Raw genomic sequence first — 15,430 nt, 5'->3', positions numbered from 1 at the left:
TATAAATAGTCATTTCCCTTGTTTTTTTTAGGTCAGTAATTGTAACCTGTACCGCCTCGGGAAGAAGAAAGGTCTGCCCAGTCGGATGGTAGTGTCCATCTTCGATCCCCCAGTCAACTGGCTTCCCCCAGGCTACGTAGTGAACCAGGACAAGAGCACCACTGAGAAGTGGGACTCGGATGAGGTCGGTCTCCCACAGCTCCCGCCGGTGTTTATTTTGTGCTGCAAGCTTCGCTTAACTCCATATCAACATGCATCTTCATGCGCAATTACCCAGCTGGTTTCATGGGTCCGCTCAGGGCTATTAAGAACATCTTGGCTTTATTTAGAGAGTAGAAGTTCCTCCGGTTGCCACCAGGGGGTGCATTAATCCTTTCTGGCGCTCTTCAAGGACCAAGTTTTATTTCTTCCTCTGTGTTGTAGATCAGGCGGTCTTAGTGAGACGTTTAACACACAGTTTAACACGCGTCTTTATTAGAGCCAGTTAAAGACGCCTGGCGGTCTGCCGCACGAGCGGTCAATAAATTTCCGCATAAGTACTTAATGTAGCCGGATAAAACGAGACGATCTGGAATTAAGAACTGATTTATTTACGTTTTAAATGAACTTGATCAAATCCTGATGAAGCAGTTCGTTTTCAAGCATGCGTTACATGTTATAGTCGAGTTTTGAACATGTGTTATTAATCAGCATGCCTGAAAAAAAAAGGGGGGAGAAGAAAAACGCATTCGTCAGAAATCAGTTGGAAAATGTCAAACATTCACCCACGCTTTTGAGTGGGCGTTCGAGAGTTGGCTTGTGTGTTTTGGGTCGCTCCGTGTGGTTTCGGCTGTGCATGTGTCGGCTAAGATTATGCCGGCTTTGCCTGAAGCTGACTCATTCTCAGCGTCAACTCTCCGTATTATTACAATATTGGATGTCAGGGCTGTTAACGTTTTAATGAATATTCATCAGAATCTTTCCCACATGGTCGACTTTATGGCGTACTAATGCCGTAAAGATGATATTCAGGATGCGTGTCAGCTATTGAATCGCGTTCGAGCCCGATGACTCATCGAGCGGGACGTCCAGGCTCGGACCGTACGTTTAAAAGCCTCCGGGGTTTATTTAACGCAGCACTTTATTTTTAAAAACCAGAACTCTAACTGTAATCATTGCAAATCCCTCTCTGTGAAAGTTGTTGTTGAGTGCAGGTTTTCGGTGTCGTTGGCCTGTTGAAAGGGATATTCCATTCGACGTCTTTCCGCCACATATTTTTAATCCCTGTTTTTTGTTTTTCCGTGAATCCTTTCTAGGCGAAAGAAGACCTTGCCAACGGAAAGGCTGCCAAGGACGACTTTGACGACGAGGACGACGTGGACGACGACGAGGACCTGATGTGGAAGGAGCCCAAGGACGAGGTGAACGTTGAGGACGACTTGGAGTACTACCACGAGCACATCAGGTTCATCGACACCATGCTGATCGGCTCTGGCGCCTTCGGGAAGAAGTTCCCCCTCGGCGTGTTTCCGTCAGAACCCAGCTGCGACTGGAAAGCGCCCAAGAAGGCCATGTTCCCCTCGGACGGCAACCACGACGACTTCGACTACAGCTCCTGGGACGCCATGTGTTACCTGGACCCGAGCAAAGCGGCCGAAGAGGACGAATTTGTCGTGGGTTTCTGGAACCCGGCTGAGGAGAACTGCGGCGCCCAAACGGCCAAACAGTGCATCTCGTACGACCTGCACACCGAGCAGTGCATCGCAGACAAGAGCATCGCCGACTGCGTGGAGGCCCTGCTCGGCTGCTACCTGACCAGCTGTGGAGAGCGAGCCGCCCAGATGTTCCTCTGCTCGCTCGGCCTCAAGGTGCTGCCTGTGAAGAAGAGGATCAAGTGGAATACAGATGGCGGTGACGGGGAAGACGAGTACGGTTGGCTGCAAATCCCAGCGCGCTGCATGTTCGAGCACCCGGACGCCCAGCGCACTCTCAACCACTTGATCTCGGGCTTTGAGAACTTCGAAAAGAAAATCAACTACGTGTTCAAAAACAAGGCCTATCTCCTGCAGGCCTTCACGCACGCCTCCTATCACTATAACACCATCACAGGCGAGTGTGACAAAAATTTAGAATATTCAGATTAACATTGTTATTCAGGTTTTTGTCTTTCGTACAAATGGCGTGTGTTGTGATTGCGGTGCAGGTTGTATGATGCTTTATCAATGGGCTTCCAAGCTTAACTTGCTTCTTAGACACATTAGAAAGATATGTCCCTAATTAATATATATATATATATATATATATATATATATATTTTTTTTTTTAACAACACTGTAATAGTTGCGTTCGTCAGGTTGTACTCTTTCTCCCAGCTTTGCGCAGCAATTTATTCCCACGTCTCTCCTCCGTGTGATTTGCAGATTGCTACCAGCGGCTGGAGTTCCTCGGTGATGCGATACTAGACTACCTCATAACCAAGCACCTTTACGAAGACCCGCGCCAGCACTCCCCCGGCGTCCTGACCGACCTGCGCTCTGCGCTCGTCAACAACACCATCTTTGCGTCGCTCGCGGTGAAATACGACTACCACAAGTACTTCAAAGCCGTGTCGCCCGAGCTGTTCCACGTCATTGATGATTTTGTGCAATTTCAGCTGGAAAAGAACGAAATGCAAGGAATGGACTCTGAGGTCAGTAGCTTTGTGTGTGTGTGTGTGTGTGTGTGTGCGCGCGCGCGCGCAAATGTAGTCTTTATTAGTTCTATTTGTATAGCACTTTTCACCAATGTCCCAAAGAAGCTTTACAGAAATAAATAGAACAAATCTATTGTAAATTCATAAATTTTAGCTCGATTGCTGGTCAGCTAAAGATAGTTTTTCCGGGTTGCGCCTGCACTGGAGCGGCTTAGAAGTTAGACGGTCATTATACAAAATGAGAACAGCCTCTAGAGGCGAATCGCTGACGCCACGTGCCGTTTGTTTTGAGACGTGCGACTGCGCGCTGGACCTCGTTCATGTTTGTTCATAGTGCGATTACTACAGTTAACAGATACAATAAAAAATAAAAAAATCATTTTTAAATGTTAGTAAATGTTGAAATAAACAACCAATATTTTAAAGGCGTTACTATCGTGCATAAATCCAAACAGTCAAATCGCATACGTCTTCACAAAGGCCAGAGCATTGAAACGATTACAAAAATAAATGTAAAGTTTATTACTATTAAAAATGGTGTTTTGTGTCGTGTTCATTTTTAAAATAAATACTGGATAAAAAATAAAAATTAGTTGGTCGGTTTTAGATGGCCATCTTTACATTTTTTTTTCCACAAAGGACAGAGCGTTGAAATTACAAAAACGATCTGTCGATTTCCCGGTTATCGGCAAGTATGATCCAACCGAGCCATCTGGATTGATTGACCTCTATAAATGATTTTGTTGTTGCTAATTTATAAAAATTTTTTTTTTTGCATTTCACATCACTCAAAAACATCACTCTAAAGGAGCCAGTTCAGTATAACCAATGCAGCTTGTTCTCATATAAAGTGCTTTTGTCTTAATTGTTTCTTAACTATATGTACTACTCGAGGGCTTCCCCCAGCAGCAGTTATCGATAAATATATTCCTCTGATTGACCTAATAAATGTCATGCCAGCGTTGCCGGTATGAATCTGTTCTCCGTTTTTTTGTTTTTTTTCGGGACAAAATGCAGTTGGATTGAATTTGTTTCGAAATGGTTATTTTGGCACTGAGCGTAGACTTGCTTCACTGGAAACCATTTCATGCCTCGGGGACAGCATTGGATACCGTACGAGGAGAAGTAAAATTTATTAAAATAACTAATGTTGCACTTAATTACATAGCAGAGTAGCATCGTCTCTGGAGCACAACAGACAGGGCTCTTTGTTAAGTCCGATGTTAAATGTAATTGAGGACAGACCGTGTTTTGGCTCGTGATGTATGACCAATTCTGAACATGAGTGCTTATTTATGGGGGTTGGGGGATGGGTGATGGGGTGTGTGTGTGTGTGTGTGTTAAAGTAAAGGAAGAAAAAAAAAAAACTTTATTCGAGCTATTCACTACACATATAACGTTATCTATCTATTTGTTGTGTTCAATTATTTAAAATGAGTCTGCCATATGTGTATGCAGTTCTGCTCCTGTGAGAAAACACTGCCACAAAAGGAAAAAAAAAACCCTTGCAATCACTTTTCTCCCTTTCAGCTTCGCCGATCCGAAGAAGACGAAGAGAAAGAGGAGGATATTGAAGTCCCCAAAGCAATGGGGGACATCTTCGAATCACTAGCCGGGGCAATTTACATGGATAGCAAGATGTCACTCGAGACCGTTTGGCAAGTGTATTATCCAATGATGAGGCCGCTGATAGGTGAGGACGCGCCGCATGCAGTCGTCGAATCACGTTTGCATTTTGTATAGCTTGATTGTTCATCAGCTCATGCGGCGAGGGCCTTAAACATAGTTACCTTTCAAATGTACTGATTTGGTCGTGTGATGAGATGGTGATATTGAAATGTCGGGTTTTTGTTTGTTTGTTTTTTTGTTTTTTGCTTTGCAGAAAAATTTTCCGCCAACGTCCCTCGCTCGCCTGTGCGAGAGCTGCTGGAGATGGAACCCGAGACGGCCAAGTTCAGGTGCGGTTCTTTAGTGCTCGGTACATACACAAGGACATGTTGGGAGCGAAACATCATTAGGGGCAAAAAAGGAAAATACCGGTAAAGATTAGAGGGACTGTGAGGTTGAACTGAGCGTTGGGGTTTATTGTTAGTAGCAGAGTTTTAAGTTTTGGTTTAGACGTCTAGCGGTATGGGGTACGTTATTATGGTGTAGAGTGGAAGGTTATTGGGGTGGTTCGAGGGTAGATGGGTAGAGTCGGGGTTGATTGGGTGGTTCGAGGGTAGATGGGGTGGTTCGGGGGAAGATGGGTAGAGTCGGGGTTGATTGGGTGGTTAGGGGGTAGATGGGTAGAGTCGGGGTTCATTGGGTGGTTAGGGGGGAGATGGGTAGAGTCGGGGTTGATTGGGTGGTTAGGGGGTAGATGGGTAGAGTCGGGGTTGATTGGGTGGTAGAGTCGGGGTTGATTGGGTAGTTAGGGGGGAGATGGGTAGAGTTGGGGTTGATTGGGTGGTTAGGGGGTAGATGGGTAGAGTCGGGGTTGATTGGGTGGTAGAGTCGGGGTTGATTGGGTGGTAGAGTCGGGGTTGATTGGGTGGTAGAGTCGGGGTTGATTGGGTGGTAGAGTCGGGGTTGATTGGGTGGTTAGGGGGGAGATGTGTGGTTAGGGGGTAGATGGGTAGAGTTGGGGTTGATTGTGTGGTTAGGGGGGAGATGGGTAGAGTCGGGGTTGATTGTGTGGTTAGTGGGAGATGGGTAGAGTCGGGGTCATTGTGTGGTTAGGGGGTAGATGTGTAGAGTGAGGGTTGATTGGGTGGTTAGGGGGGAGATGGGTAGAGTCGGGGTTGATTGGGTGGTTAGGGGGGAGATGGGTAGAGTCGGGGTTGATTGGGTGGTTAGGGGGGAGATGGGTAGAGTCGGGGTTGATTGGGTGGTTAGGGGGGAGATGGGTAGAGTCGGGGTTGATTGGGTGGTTAGGGGGGAGATGGGTAGAGTCGGGGTTCATTGGGTGGTTAGGGCGGAGATGGGTAGAGTCGGGGTTCATTGGGTGGTTAGGGGGGAGATGGGTAGAGTCGGGGTTGATTGGGTGGTTAGGGGGGAGATGGGTAGAGTCGGGGTTCATTGGGTGGTTAGGGGGGAGATGGGTAGAGTCGGGGTTCATTGGGTGGTTGGGGGGGAGATGGGTAAAGTCGGGGTTGATTGGGTGGTTAGGGGGGGAGATGGGTAGAGTCGGGGTTGATTGTGTGGTTAGGGGGGGAGATGGGTAGAGTCGGGGTTGATTGTGTGGTTGGGGGGGGAGATGGGTAGAGTCGGGGTTGATTGGGTGGTTAGGGGGTAGATGGGTAGAGTCGGGGTTGATTGGGTGGTTAGGGGGTAGATGGGTAGAGTCAGGGTCATTGGGTGGTTAGGGGGTAGATGGGTAGAGTCGGGGTCATTGGGTGGTTGGGGGGGGAGATGTGTAGAGTGAGGGTTGATTGGGGGGAGATGGGTAGAGTCGGGGTTCATTGGGTGGTTAGGGGGTAGATGGGTAGAGTCGGGGTCATTGGGTGGTTGGGGGGGAGATGTGTAGAGTGAGGGTTGATTGGGTGGTTAGGGGGTAGATGGGTAGTGTCGGGGTCATTGGGTGGTTGGGGGGGAGATGTGTAGAGTGAGGGTTGATTGGGTGGTTGGGGGGGAGATGGGTAGAGTGAGGGTTGATTGGGTGGTTAGGGGGGAGATGGGTAGAGTCGGGGTTGATTGGGTGGTTAGGGGGGAGATGGGTAGAGTCGGGGTTGATTGGGTGGTTAGGGGGGAGATGGGTAGAGTCGGGGTTGATTGGGTGGTTAGGGGGGAGATGGGTAGAGTCGGGGTTGATTGTGTGGTTAGTGGGAGATGGGTAGAGTCGGGGTTGATTGGGTGGTTAGGGGGTAGATGGGTAGAGTCCGGGTTGATTGGGTGGTTAGGGGGGAGATGGGCAGAGTGGTGTGACTTAATCATTAACAATTGTGTGTTTCTCTTTCGCAGTCCGGCTGAGAGGACGTATGATGGGAAGGTTCGTGTGACGGTGGAGGTGGTGGGAAAGGGGAAGTTCAAAGGAGTCGGGCGTAGCTATCGCATCGCTAAATCAGCAGCGGCACGGCGCGCCCTGCGCAGCCTCAAAGCTAATCAACCTCAGGTTCAGAACAGCTGAGCTACACACACACACACACACACACACACACACACACCGGCCCTCTGCGACACACCAGAGAGTCTTCGCCAGCCTTCCGTGTCCTCCACTGAGAGAATCTACCACCCACACGCAGAGGCTACACACCGAATTTATGGGTTCCATTTTTGTTTTTTGCGCAAACACAATCCTTACCTTTTATTTCCTCCGCTTTATTCTGCAAGTGTTAAAGGTCAGGTGTCTGCTCTTTGTCCTGTCCTGTCCTGTTTTTTTTTTGGTATTATTTCTTCTAAATAAACTCTGCGTTGATGGTAGTGCGTGAATCAGTATACTCTAGATTAGTGTTGGATTGTATATAGTTTAAAGGAAAGCTATACATTTAAATAAGAGAAGGAAAAAATGGAAAACGCTAAACTCCTCATTCTGTGCACAAGAGAGAAATAGAGAAAGAGCGTGTCATTGCACCTACTTCAACCCGTTTTGCTCACGATCTTTTCGGCGGATCGGCACAAAATTCGTAGAGCGTAGCGTTTTAGAGAGTAAAAAAAAAAACCCCTCCTTTAACATTCCCACTGACTGTAATTTTTTTTTTAAGACGTCAAAACCGAACGGACAGCGTATCGCGCGCCGCGCTAATCAGTAGCCGTTCCCTTTTAGCCGCCGTTATCCGTGAGCATGATCTTTTTCCTGCACGATTTAATAACTGATAGACCAACTGGAAGGATTCTATCAAATATTAGCGTCAATATTGCTATTATACACCGTTATATACACAGAGAACAATATCAAATGTTTATTACTGTCTCGGGTTTCTGGCTTTCAGCAACCTCTTTTTGATACCAGGAACGATTCAAATTTTCGGTTCAAGTCAGATGATCGTCTCGAGGATCAGACGCCCCTTTTATCAGACGTTAGGACACGTGTTAAAAAAAAAAAAAAAAAAAAGAAAAGAAAAATGACATCACTCGGGAAATATGCTGCAGATTTTTTCGTAAGAAAACAGGAAAAAACTAATTCTTCTGAAATAAAACGCAGAGCACCTTTATGTACCGACGTCGCAATCGCGTCCCCTCACCTCACCAAAGTCATGCCGCCGCGTCACGGGTCCTCCGCGATTTCACTCGGCTCGAGACGAGGAAAACCAGCCTTTTAGTTTCTCGCATATTCGTCTTCATATTAATAGGCGCTTTTTTTTTTCTTTTTTTTTCTTTTTTTTTTTTTTTTTTACTCGAATACCTCAGTTAATTGCATGCATTTATTCTTTTTCTTTTTTTTTTGGTGCTTTGTTGTCTTTTTTTTTTTTTATTATTATTATTATAATTGTTATTATTAAGCTTGAATTTCTCCTCTTTTTTTGCACTGTAACTGTAATACCTCTTTATTTGACCTGAATTGTGGGAACGTCTTGTTTTTTGGAGGCAGTCAAGTTGTAGAGGTCAGCTTCATCAATTTCAATTTTTTTTTCTTTTTTCAATGCTTGAAATTCCAAGAGACGTTCGCTGCACATAAATAAACTTCAGCTTTTTTTTTTTTTTTTCCTTTCTTTCTTTCCTGTAATTCGACGGACAAAACCTGAGACACGTGTTTTTCCGCAGCACATAAACTTCAGCTCAGTGCCTCAGTGTGGGTGGGGGGATGATTTTTGATCCAACCAACTTGTGGAAAAGAACAGATTGCACTCGTATCTGCTTCCTAACCCTGTATAAGGCATTTCATCCAATCCTCTCCCCGAACCCCTCCATTTGCATGTCTTACCTACCTGACTGATTGAACAGGATCACCCCTGGTACCTCTTTGGTTCTGTGTGCTTCTTTTTTTTTTTTTCTTTTTTTTTTTCCTTTTTCTTTCTTTGGCTGGAATTATCCCTGAAGTGAAATTTTGCAGGTGACGCTACCTCACAGAAAAACAAAACAAACAAACAAACAAAAAAAAAAAAACACCCACCACCTTGTGTGAAAACGATAGCAAGTGTTATATTGTGGATAGAGCTGTAATTTTTGCAACGTGGTTGTATTCGCTCCTGTGCTCCTTTTGTGCACCTTAACACACGGGGATGCTTGTACACACACACGCACACACACACTACAATTTGCACTAGACTCCATTCCCATTCAAATAATTGGTTTAAAAGAAAACAATAAGATGCTCATCAACGGTGCCTTTTTGTCTTTATAGTGTTCTGACATACCATCTATAGTGTATAGTGATCTCTAACTGTAGCAGGTGGCATGTGATATGAGTGTTTTTTTGAGGGGGGGGGCCCTGAGTCACACGAGCATCACTGCCTCGCCCTCACCTCGCCCTCGCCTCACCTAACTAATGCTTCTCTCAGTGCAATCTTTATTTTAGTATTTTTTGGGTATGAGTTCAGTGACCCTGCAAGCTTTTTCCTCCTCAGTTTAATCCTACACACTTCTGTATTGCCACACATGATCTGATTGGTTGCCTCAGAAAGAAAGGCGGGACTTCGAGGAATAGTTTGTAAACAAAAAAAAACAAAAAAAATGGACTCATTGTATTTTCCCCACAAATCTGTAACTGCATCAACTTTTTGTGTTTTTCATGAATGCGCTCGCATGGCGGATTCAAGAAATTATTTTGTAAGGAAACTGTAATTATATAGAAAGGAAGGAGTCTCCAATGCAAGTAGGCAAAATTACTTTCCTGATTCAGTGCTTCGTTTAACGTTCATGAAAGAGGATAAAAATGAGAAAAAAGGATTATAGCAGCTGTAACGTGCTCGAGAAACGTGTTTCTCTGACATTCCGAATAATAAAAAGCAAATCGAATGAAGTGTTTCATGAACGTGGTGTGAATGGAAATTCCTGGCCTTCAGAGTGTGTAGAATTGAGCTTCGTACGCTTGCAAAGAAAAATGTCGGTTGCATTGACAGACAGCTAAAGGAGGCCATTAGCTAGGTACGTATCACAACGCACATACGCTAAATTTATCGTTGCTACTCGACTTGTCTACGTTTGTCGCAGGCAGGTAATGATGGGGCTTTTTTTTTTTTATTATTTTGCACCAAACTATTCCTTCATACGCTTTTTCTATCTTTAGAACATTACTGCATTTCAGCCCCCGACGGAAAAAAAGAAAAGTTCCAGCGAGACAGAGGCCGCACGCTTCTTTATCTCAGCACCGGATGTTAACGAAGCTCTCCTGTAATCAATGTGAAATTGTTCGTAAGGTGCCACGCCCATTTTTATGACATCATCCAGCACTGCGAGTTAAAGCTCCTCCCACCGCATATATACAGCGACGTAATCCTTTATTGTGTCTTTGCGTTGTTGTTTTGTTTTGTTTTTTTGTTTTCTGTGAAAAGGGGTTTCGACGTCAGGTTTTTTTTTTTCCTCTCTTTTTTTTTTTTTTTTGTACATGTAGCACAAATGAGCATTGCACTTGGGCACCATACTTTACCTCATGTCAGAAAGGAAAAACAAAAGTGTATATATTACCGTTAAATAAAATAAAATCGTGGTTTTGGCCTTTGCTGCTGTTCCACTGCTGGTATTTTGCAATTGTATGAAAACAAAAACAATAAAAAAAATAGTGAATGATACAATATACAACGTGCCTGCAGGATATCAGAGAATTACACTGTAGAAATAAAAAAATAGTAGAAGATCTCTACAATCTGGGGCTAAATGTACGTCCTGTGTATACCTTCATGTCCTGCCTTAATGTAATATCGTCTATGAAATTGTACATCGATCGGCGGCATGTCTCGCATTCATTTCAGCTTTCCCTCTCTTCACTTCCACACTTTCATATTTCAGCCCCTAAATCTGTGAAAAGGGGCTCGAAGTGTACATTTTCACTCTTTTTTTTGGTTTGTTTGTTTGTTTTGACCCCCCCCCCCCTGTTTATGATCTAATCAATAATAATCAAATGCACTCATATCAGCGTCGAGCTGGTTCCAGGTTGTGATATTGTGATGTGAATTTCTTTATTTAATTTTTTTTTGTGTGTGTGTGAGAACGTGGCACCTTTAAATTAAAAAAAAAAAAAAAAAAAGAGAGAGAGAAAGAAAGAAAAGGAAAAAGTAACAGCCAGCGTTTTCCTCCATAGACGATTCCAGCCCTGCATCACGAACTGTATCAAGGGACACGAGCAAATACTTATTCATACTGTAAAAGTGCTGCAGTGGATTATGATCTGCACCTTATGGATCACAAACACCTTTACTGCTCTTTATTCCTCCCCCTTTTTTTCTTTTTGTAATTGTAGCTAAATGTATCTACAATAAAGTTATTGTATGGTCGTCCAGTACTTGTCTTGATGTTTCTGCATGTACATGTATCATTTGGGGGGGGGAGAAATGGCCAAGGTTTGAACCCTGTGGTTTTTCTCTTCATAATTTTTTCCCTTTTATTTACATTTACCGCATTTAGCAGATGCCCGTATCCATACATCACCACTGGTATACCACCAGCCTAAACCAGGGATCCCCAAACTATGTAAAAAAAAAATCCCCTCCCCCAGTGCCCCAAACATTTGGAACGGCCCTCTGAACAATGAAATATTTGGACAATGTAAAGACATGTTTTACTCGTACATCTGTATTTGTTAATAAAGGTTATCTTTCAAAAAAAATTTTCCTTCTTTATTAACGTAGACTAATTATTTGTTTGGTTCACCTAACAAACCAACAGAGTGGTACATTCCACTTAAATGTAAATATTTTGATTTGAATCGAATTTAAATCATTATGATACTAAATAGTGCTCTTTCAATACGTTCTATTTTTAATCTTTTTAAAACTGATGCTTATTTGTCCGTAGGGTGCAGAACAAAATAAACTTTAGAAAACATTTGATTAAAAAGGAAAAATAATGTCCCATTCACAAAATGTTTTGGGGACCCCTGGTCTAAACCCTCATGAGGAATTATAGCGCTTACAGCAAAAAAGAATTAGCAGATGTAGAGGACAAGGGGGGTTATGGAGGCTATGGCAACCATGGGAGAAGCCGAAAGAAGACCAAAAAAAAAAGCCATTTTTTTGTATATATAATGTTATTTTTTTAAATACGCATAAAACAAACAGGGAAAATAAGTTTTAGATCAAGTGTTTCAGGAGGAACTAGGTCTTCACCCATGGTTTTGGACATCTAGGGGGTGCTCATTCCACCCCCTGGTGGGAATAAAATATCTGAATGGCAGTTTATCAGATGAAACCTAATTCCAGCAAAACTGAACTTCTCATTCTAGCAGGTGCTTTATCTCCAAGTGAAGATCTTGTGATTTCTACAGACAGCTCGGACCACACCTTCAGTCGCTGTATGTAAAATGCTAATAGTGATTCCCTGCTTTAGAACCTTCTGAAGAATCTTTTGGTTCCGTCCACATGGGATACTCGGGTGCTTTTAGTCCCTTATTACCTCAAAACTCGATTATTGCACAGAAGCTCTGCTTTTGAAACTGCACCTGATCCAGTGAGGAATGCAGCCGCTGATGCTTAACTGGAAAGCCAAAAAACGGAGCAGCAGCCACTGCCTGACAGCACCACAATCCCTCCGATCCGTTACCACTGCTCAACTGGATCCAGTACAAGGGCGGCATGCCTCCAGCGTCTTTTGAATCACGGTATCTCATTGGTTGGACATCTGATCTGAGTTTAAATCTCAGCACCACCTAGCAGGGGCCCTTGAGCATGGCTTTTGCTGAATAAATGCTATAAATCGTTCTGCATAACAGTGAGCACCAAATGCCATAAATGTCTTTGAGAGATCCTAGATTTACCCCTGCTCCTTTGTCTTTTGATTCTTTACGTTGATTTACGTTACATATACAAAGGTTTGTGGATACCCGAACATAATGTGTATATATACATATTTAGTCCCCATTTGCTATTAGAATGAGTTCCACTCTTCTAGGAAGATGTTCCACTAGATTTTTGTGTGCTTGTTCGTTTGACATGTGTGTGAGATTCAATCAACCACAGGGGCTTTATTGAAATTAAGTCCTGATGTAGGTAACGTGAGGAGGGCTGGGGGTTCGATAGGGTTTATAGATCTGTAGCAGAAGATCTTCATGGAGCTGGCTTTGTGCACGGGGGCATTGCCATGTCATGCCATTGCATTCTATACAATCTGAAGACCTGTGTACGAGATGGTGTCAAAACAATTGGAGAGTAATGGCGCTAACTGGTGCTGTTCTGACCACGTGGGTTACGGAGGGCTGCGATTTCATCACGGACGGCAAGTTAGAACGAAGAGCGAATATGAAATTCGGCGTGAAACTGGCAAATCTGCAACGGAGATGTTCGATACGACATATGTTTGACATAGGCGTTGACATTGGTTTAGTTGTTCAAGGCGTTTTGAGAGGCTTCAAGATCAAAAACCTTCAACAAGCTCAACCCCCGAAAACCATTCAGCGACTTGTGCATAATGATTGTCGGAGAACAATCTACATGATCTCACCTCCGCACTGAACCTTCTCATCAGATTTAGCAGGACACATTCCAGAAGTGGCAGGAACACTATTGTTGTGCAAGGGGACTATTTTCAGGGTGATGGGGTGTAAATGTTGATAAATAATTAAACAGAAATTTAAACCACCTCATAGCTGAAAACGTCTGGTACAAAAAAATGACTTGCACTTATCGTCCTCTTTCTGTTGTATTTCTCCGATTTAATCAAATGTGTGGAATTGTTGTGATGTATTGCTGTTCGATATCAGATTTACTATACTACAGATTATAATAATAATCGGCATGGCAGCCCCGGGGGTCAAGGGTCAGGTTTTACGGCAGTGTTTGGGTGAGCGAGCGAGCGAGCTAACGTACGGCAATGACCTCAGTGTTTTTCTACCCGAGAGCAGAGCGAGAACTTTACAAGCGTTCCGAGCCTGGGCTTTAAACTCGCTGCGTTTTATTCACCCTCTCCTCCGCTTTTTGCATTGCTGTGCATACACACTCTGTTTGTGTGTGTGTGTGTGTGTTCGTTTGTACGCCCTCAGAAAGCCACTTCTTTTATGGTTTCGCATGTATCCAATTTGGTTCTCGCTCTCCTGGTGTCGTTGGGCCTTTTTTTTTGCATGAGGTGGAAAATAAGAGTGGCTTGTACGGGAATCGTGAGGTGAGAAATGACCTCATGTCAGCTGTGCAAGCGTTCTGGTGCTAACGCAAGAGCGGGGGATTTAAACTGAAAAAAACAATGCTGATTGATGCAACCCTAAAAGTGGTCATTATGTTAAATGTACGATTCAAAACCCTCGGCTGGTGATTTACGCGGTGAGTTTATGCAGCGAGGGTTGAAATCTGTCATTTCTCCCTGTGATGGATCAGGAGGTCGGCCAATGTGTGTGTGTGTGTGTGTGTGTGTGTGCAGGTTAATACGTGGCATTGTGGTGATTTGGGGAGAAAAGGTTGGCCTGCTGACAGACATGTTGAAGATGTGTTTAATAGGAGATCGAGGGAGGGAGAGGGTTCGAAAGGGATGAAGAAAGGAAAGGGGAAAAGGGAAGGGAAAGGAAAAATGGGAAGGGAAAGAAAAAGGAAAAAGGCAAAGAAAAATGGGAAAGACAAAGGGAAGGGAAGGAAAAAGAAAGGCAAAAAGGAAAAGGAGAAAAAAAGAGAGATTTAAAAGGGAAAAAGAAAAAAGAAAGGGAAAAAGGGAAAGGAAAATAAAACTGAGAAAAGGAGGGATTGGGAATGGAAAGGAATGGAAAGGAATACGGCTTATGAAGAAATATCTGCTGCCATATACACTCTATGGACAAAAGTTTTGGGACACCTGCCTTTTTTTTTTTTTTTTTTTTTTTTTTTTTTTTTTTTTTTTTTACCATTTGTGGTTTCTCCTCAAACTTTTACCGGGGAATTTTGTAGGATTGGAGTGGAAGATCTCCTGCTATAGAGCTCCGACCCTCAACCCAATTGAAGACCTTTGGCATGAATGCAAACGCCGATATACCTCCAGGCCTCCTCAGATCACCTACATCACTACCTGACTTTACTAACGGCTAAATCAATCTTCACAAATCTCCACAAACACACTCGCAAATCCAGTGGAACATCTTTCCAAGAGAGTGGACATTTCATTCCACTAAAACAAACATATATGTCCAAAAACGCTTGCCCTCATATGTATATGTATGTATGTATACGGAATGCAAATGGCGGCTCTGGACTGGAGTGTGGGAATAGAAAGGCAACGGTGACTTATTACCTGTGTTGACAATGTGCAGACTCGCGATGCGTCATTCGAGCCATTTATTCTTTGCGCTGTAAAAACAAAGCGATGACAAATAAATATGCAGTTGGGGCTCGTTTGTGTTTTTTTGTGTTTTTTTTTTTTTCCCCACACTCGTACTGCTTTGGCAATTTCTTTTTGACCTCTGGCCCAAAATAAACCACATCTCAATCAGCACTTGTCCAAATCATAATAAAAAAAATCGGTTTTATACACTGCTTAGGCGACAAACTAAATTACGCCTAACAGGCATTTTTCATTTCCTGCCTGCTTTCGTTGTTGTTCGTAGCCGTTTGTTTCTTTCCGCACGAGGATTACGGGCCGTTCGCAGGCAGCCTGTTACAATGGCCAGAACAGGAACGGGGTTATTAATGCGCAGCCTTACTGATGGGCCTTCAAGCTGCACGGAGTGCGTCTGGGCTTCCTCATGCCTAATTGGATCCAGCTCCGTGCACCCTGTGTTAAGGGCAGGCCGGA

The 15,430-nt window shown here is 43.8% G+C and overlaps 1 protein-coding gene and 1 long non-coding RNA gene across 5 annotated transcripts in view; one reads left to right on the top strand and one right to left on the bottom strand.

The window, feature by feature from the left end:
• Nucleotides 1–15,430, top strand: part of dicer1 (dicer 1, ribonuclease type III) — a 63,065-nt gene that overhangs the window by 19,315 nt on the left and 28,320 nt on the right. For 2 of the 4 annotated variants that reach the window (XR_014535196.1, XM_083551007.1), the window contains exons 23-28: nt 32–184; nt 1,296–2,088; nt 2,400–2,668; nt 4,202–4,364; nt 4,554–4,629; nt 6,614–6,764. Coding sequence is in view for 3 of the 4 variants with exons in the window: in XM_083551007.1 (XP_083407133.1) it covers nt 32–184; nt 1,296–2,088; nt 2,400–2,668; nt 4,202–4,364; nt 4,554–4,629; nt 6,614–6,764 (1,605 nt within the window). In the remaining variant the exon portion in view is untranslated. Of the gene's footprint in view, nt 1–31; nt 185–1,295; nt 2,089–2,399; nt 2,669–4,201; nt 4,365–4,553; nt 4,630–6,613; nt 8,291–15,430 lie in introns of those variants that run through there. The other 2 variants (XM_083551009.1, XM_083551008.1) reach the window with 1 other exon arrangement.
• On the bottom strand, nt 8,567–10,518 carry LOC310731482. The gene is made up of 2 exons (XR_014535213.1): nt 8,683–10,518; nt 8,567–8,652 (listed from the first exon to the last, which is right to left on the bottom strand). It is a non-coding gene; the product is annotated as an uncharacterized lncRNA (long non-coding RNA).

This window comes from Silurus aristotelis (assembly GCF_946808225.1).
Source record: "Silurus aristotelis genome assembly, chromosome: 9".
NCBI lineage: Eukaryota > Metazoa > Chordata > Actinopteri > Siluriformes > Siluridae > Silurus > Silurus aristotelis.
This window is presented reverse-complemented; position numbering and strand designations above follow the sequence as displayed.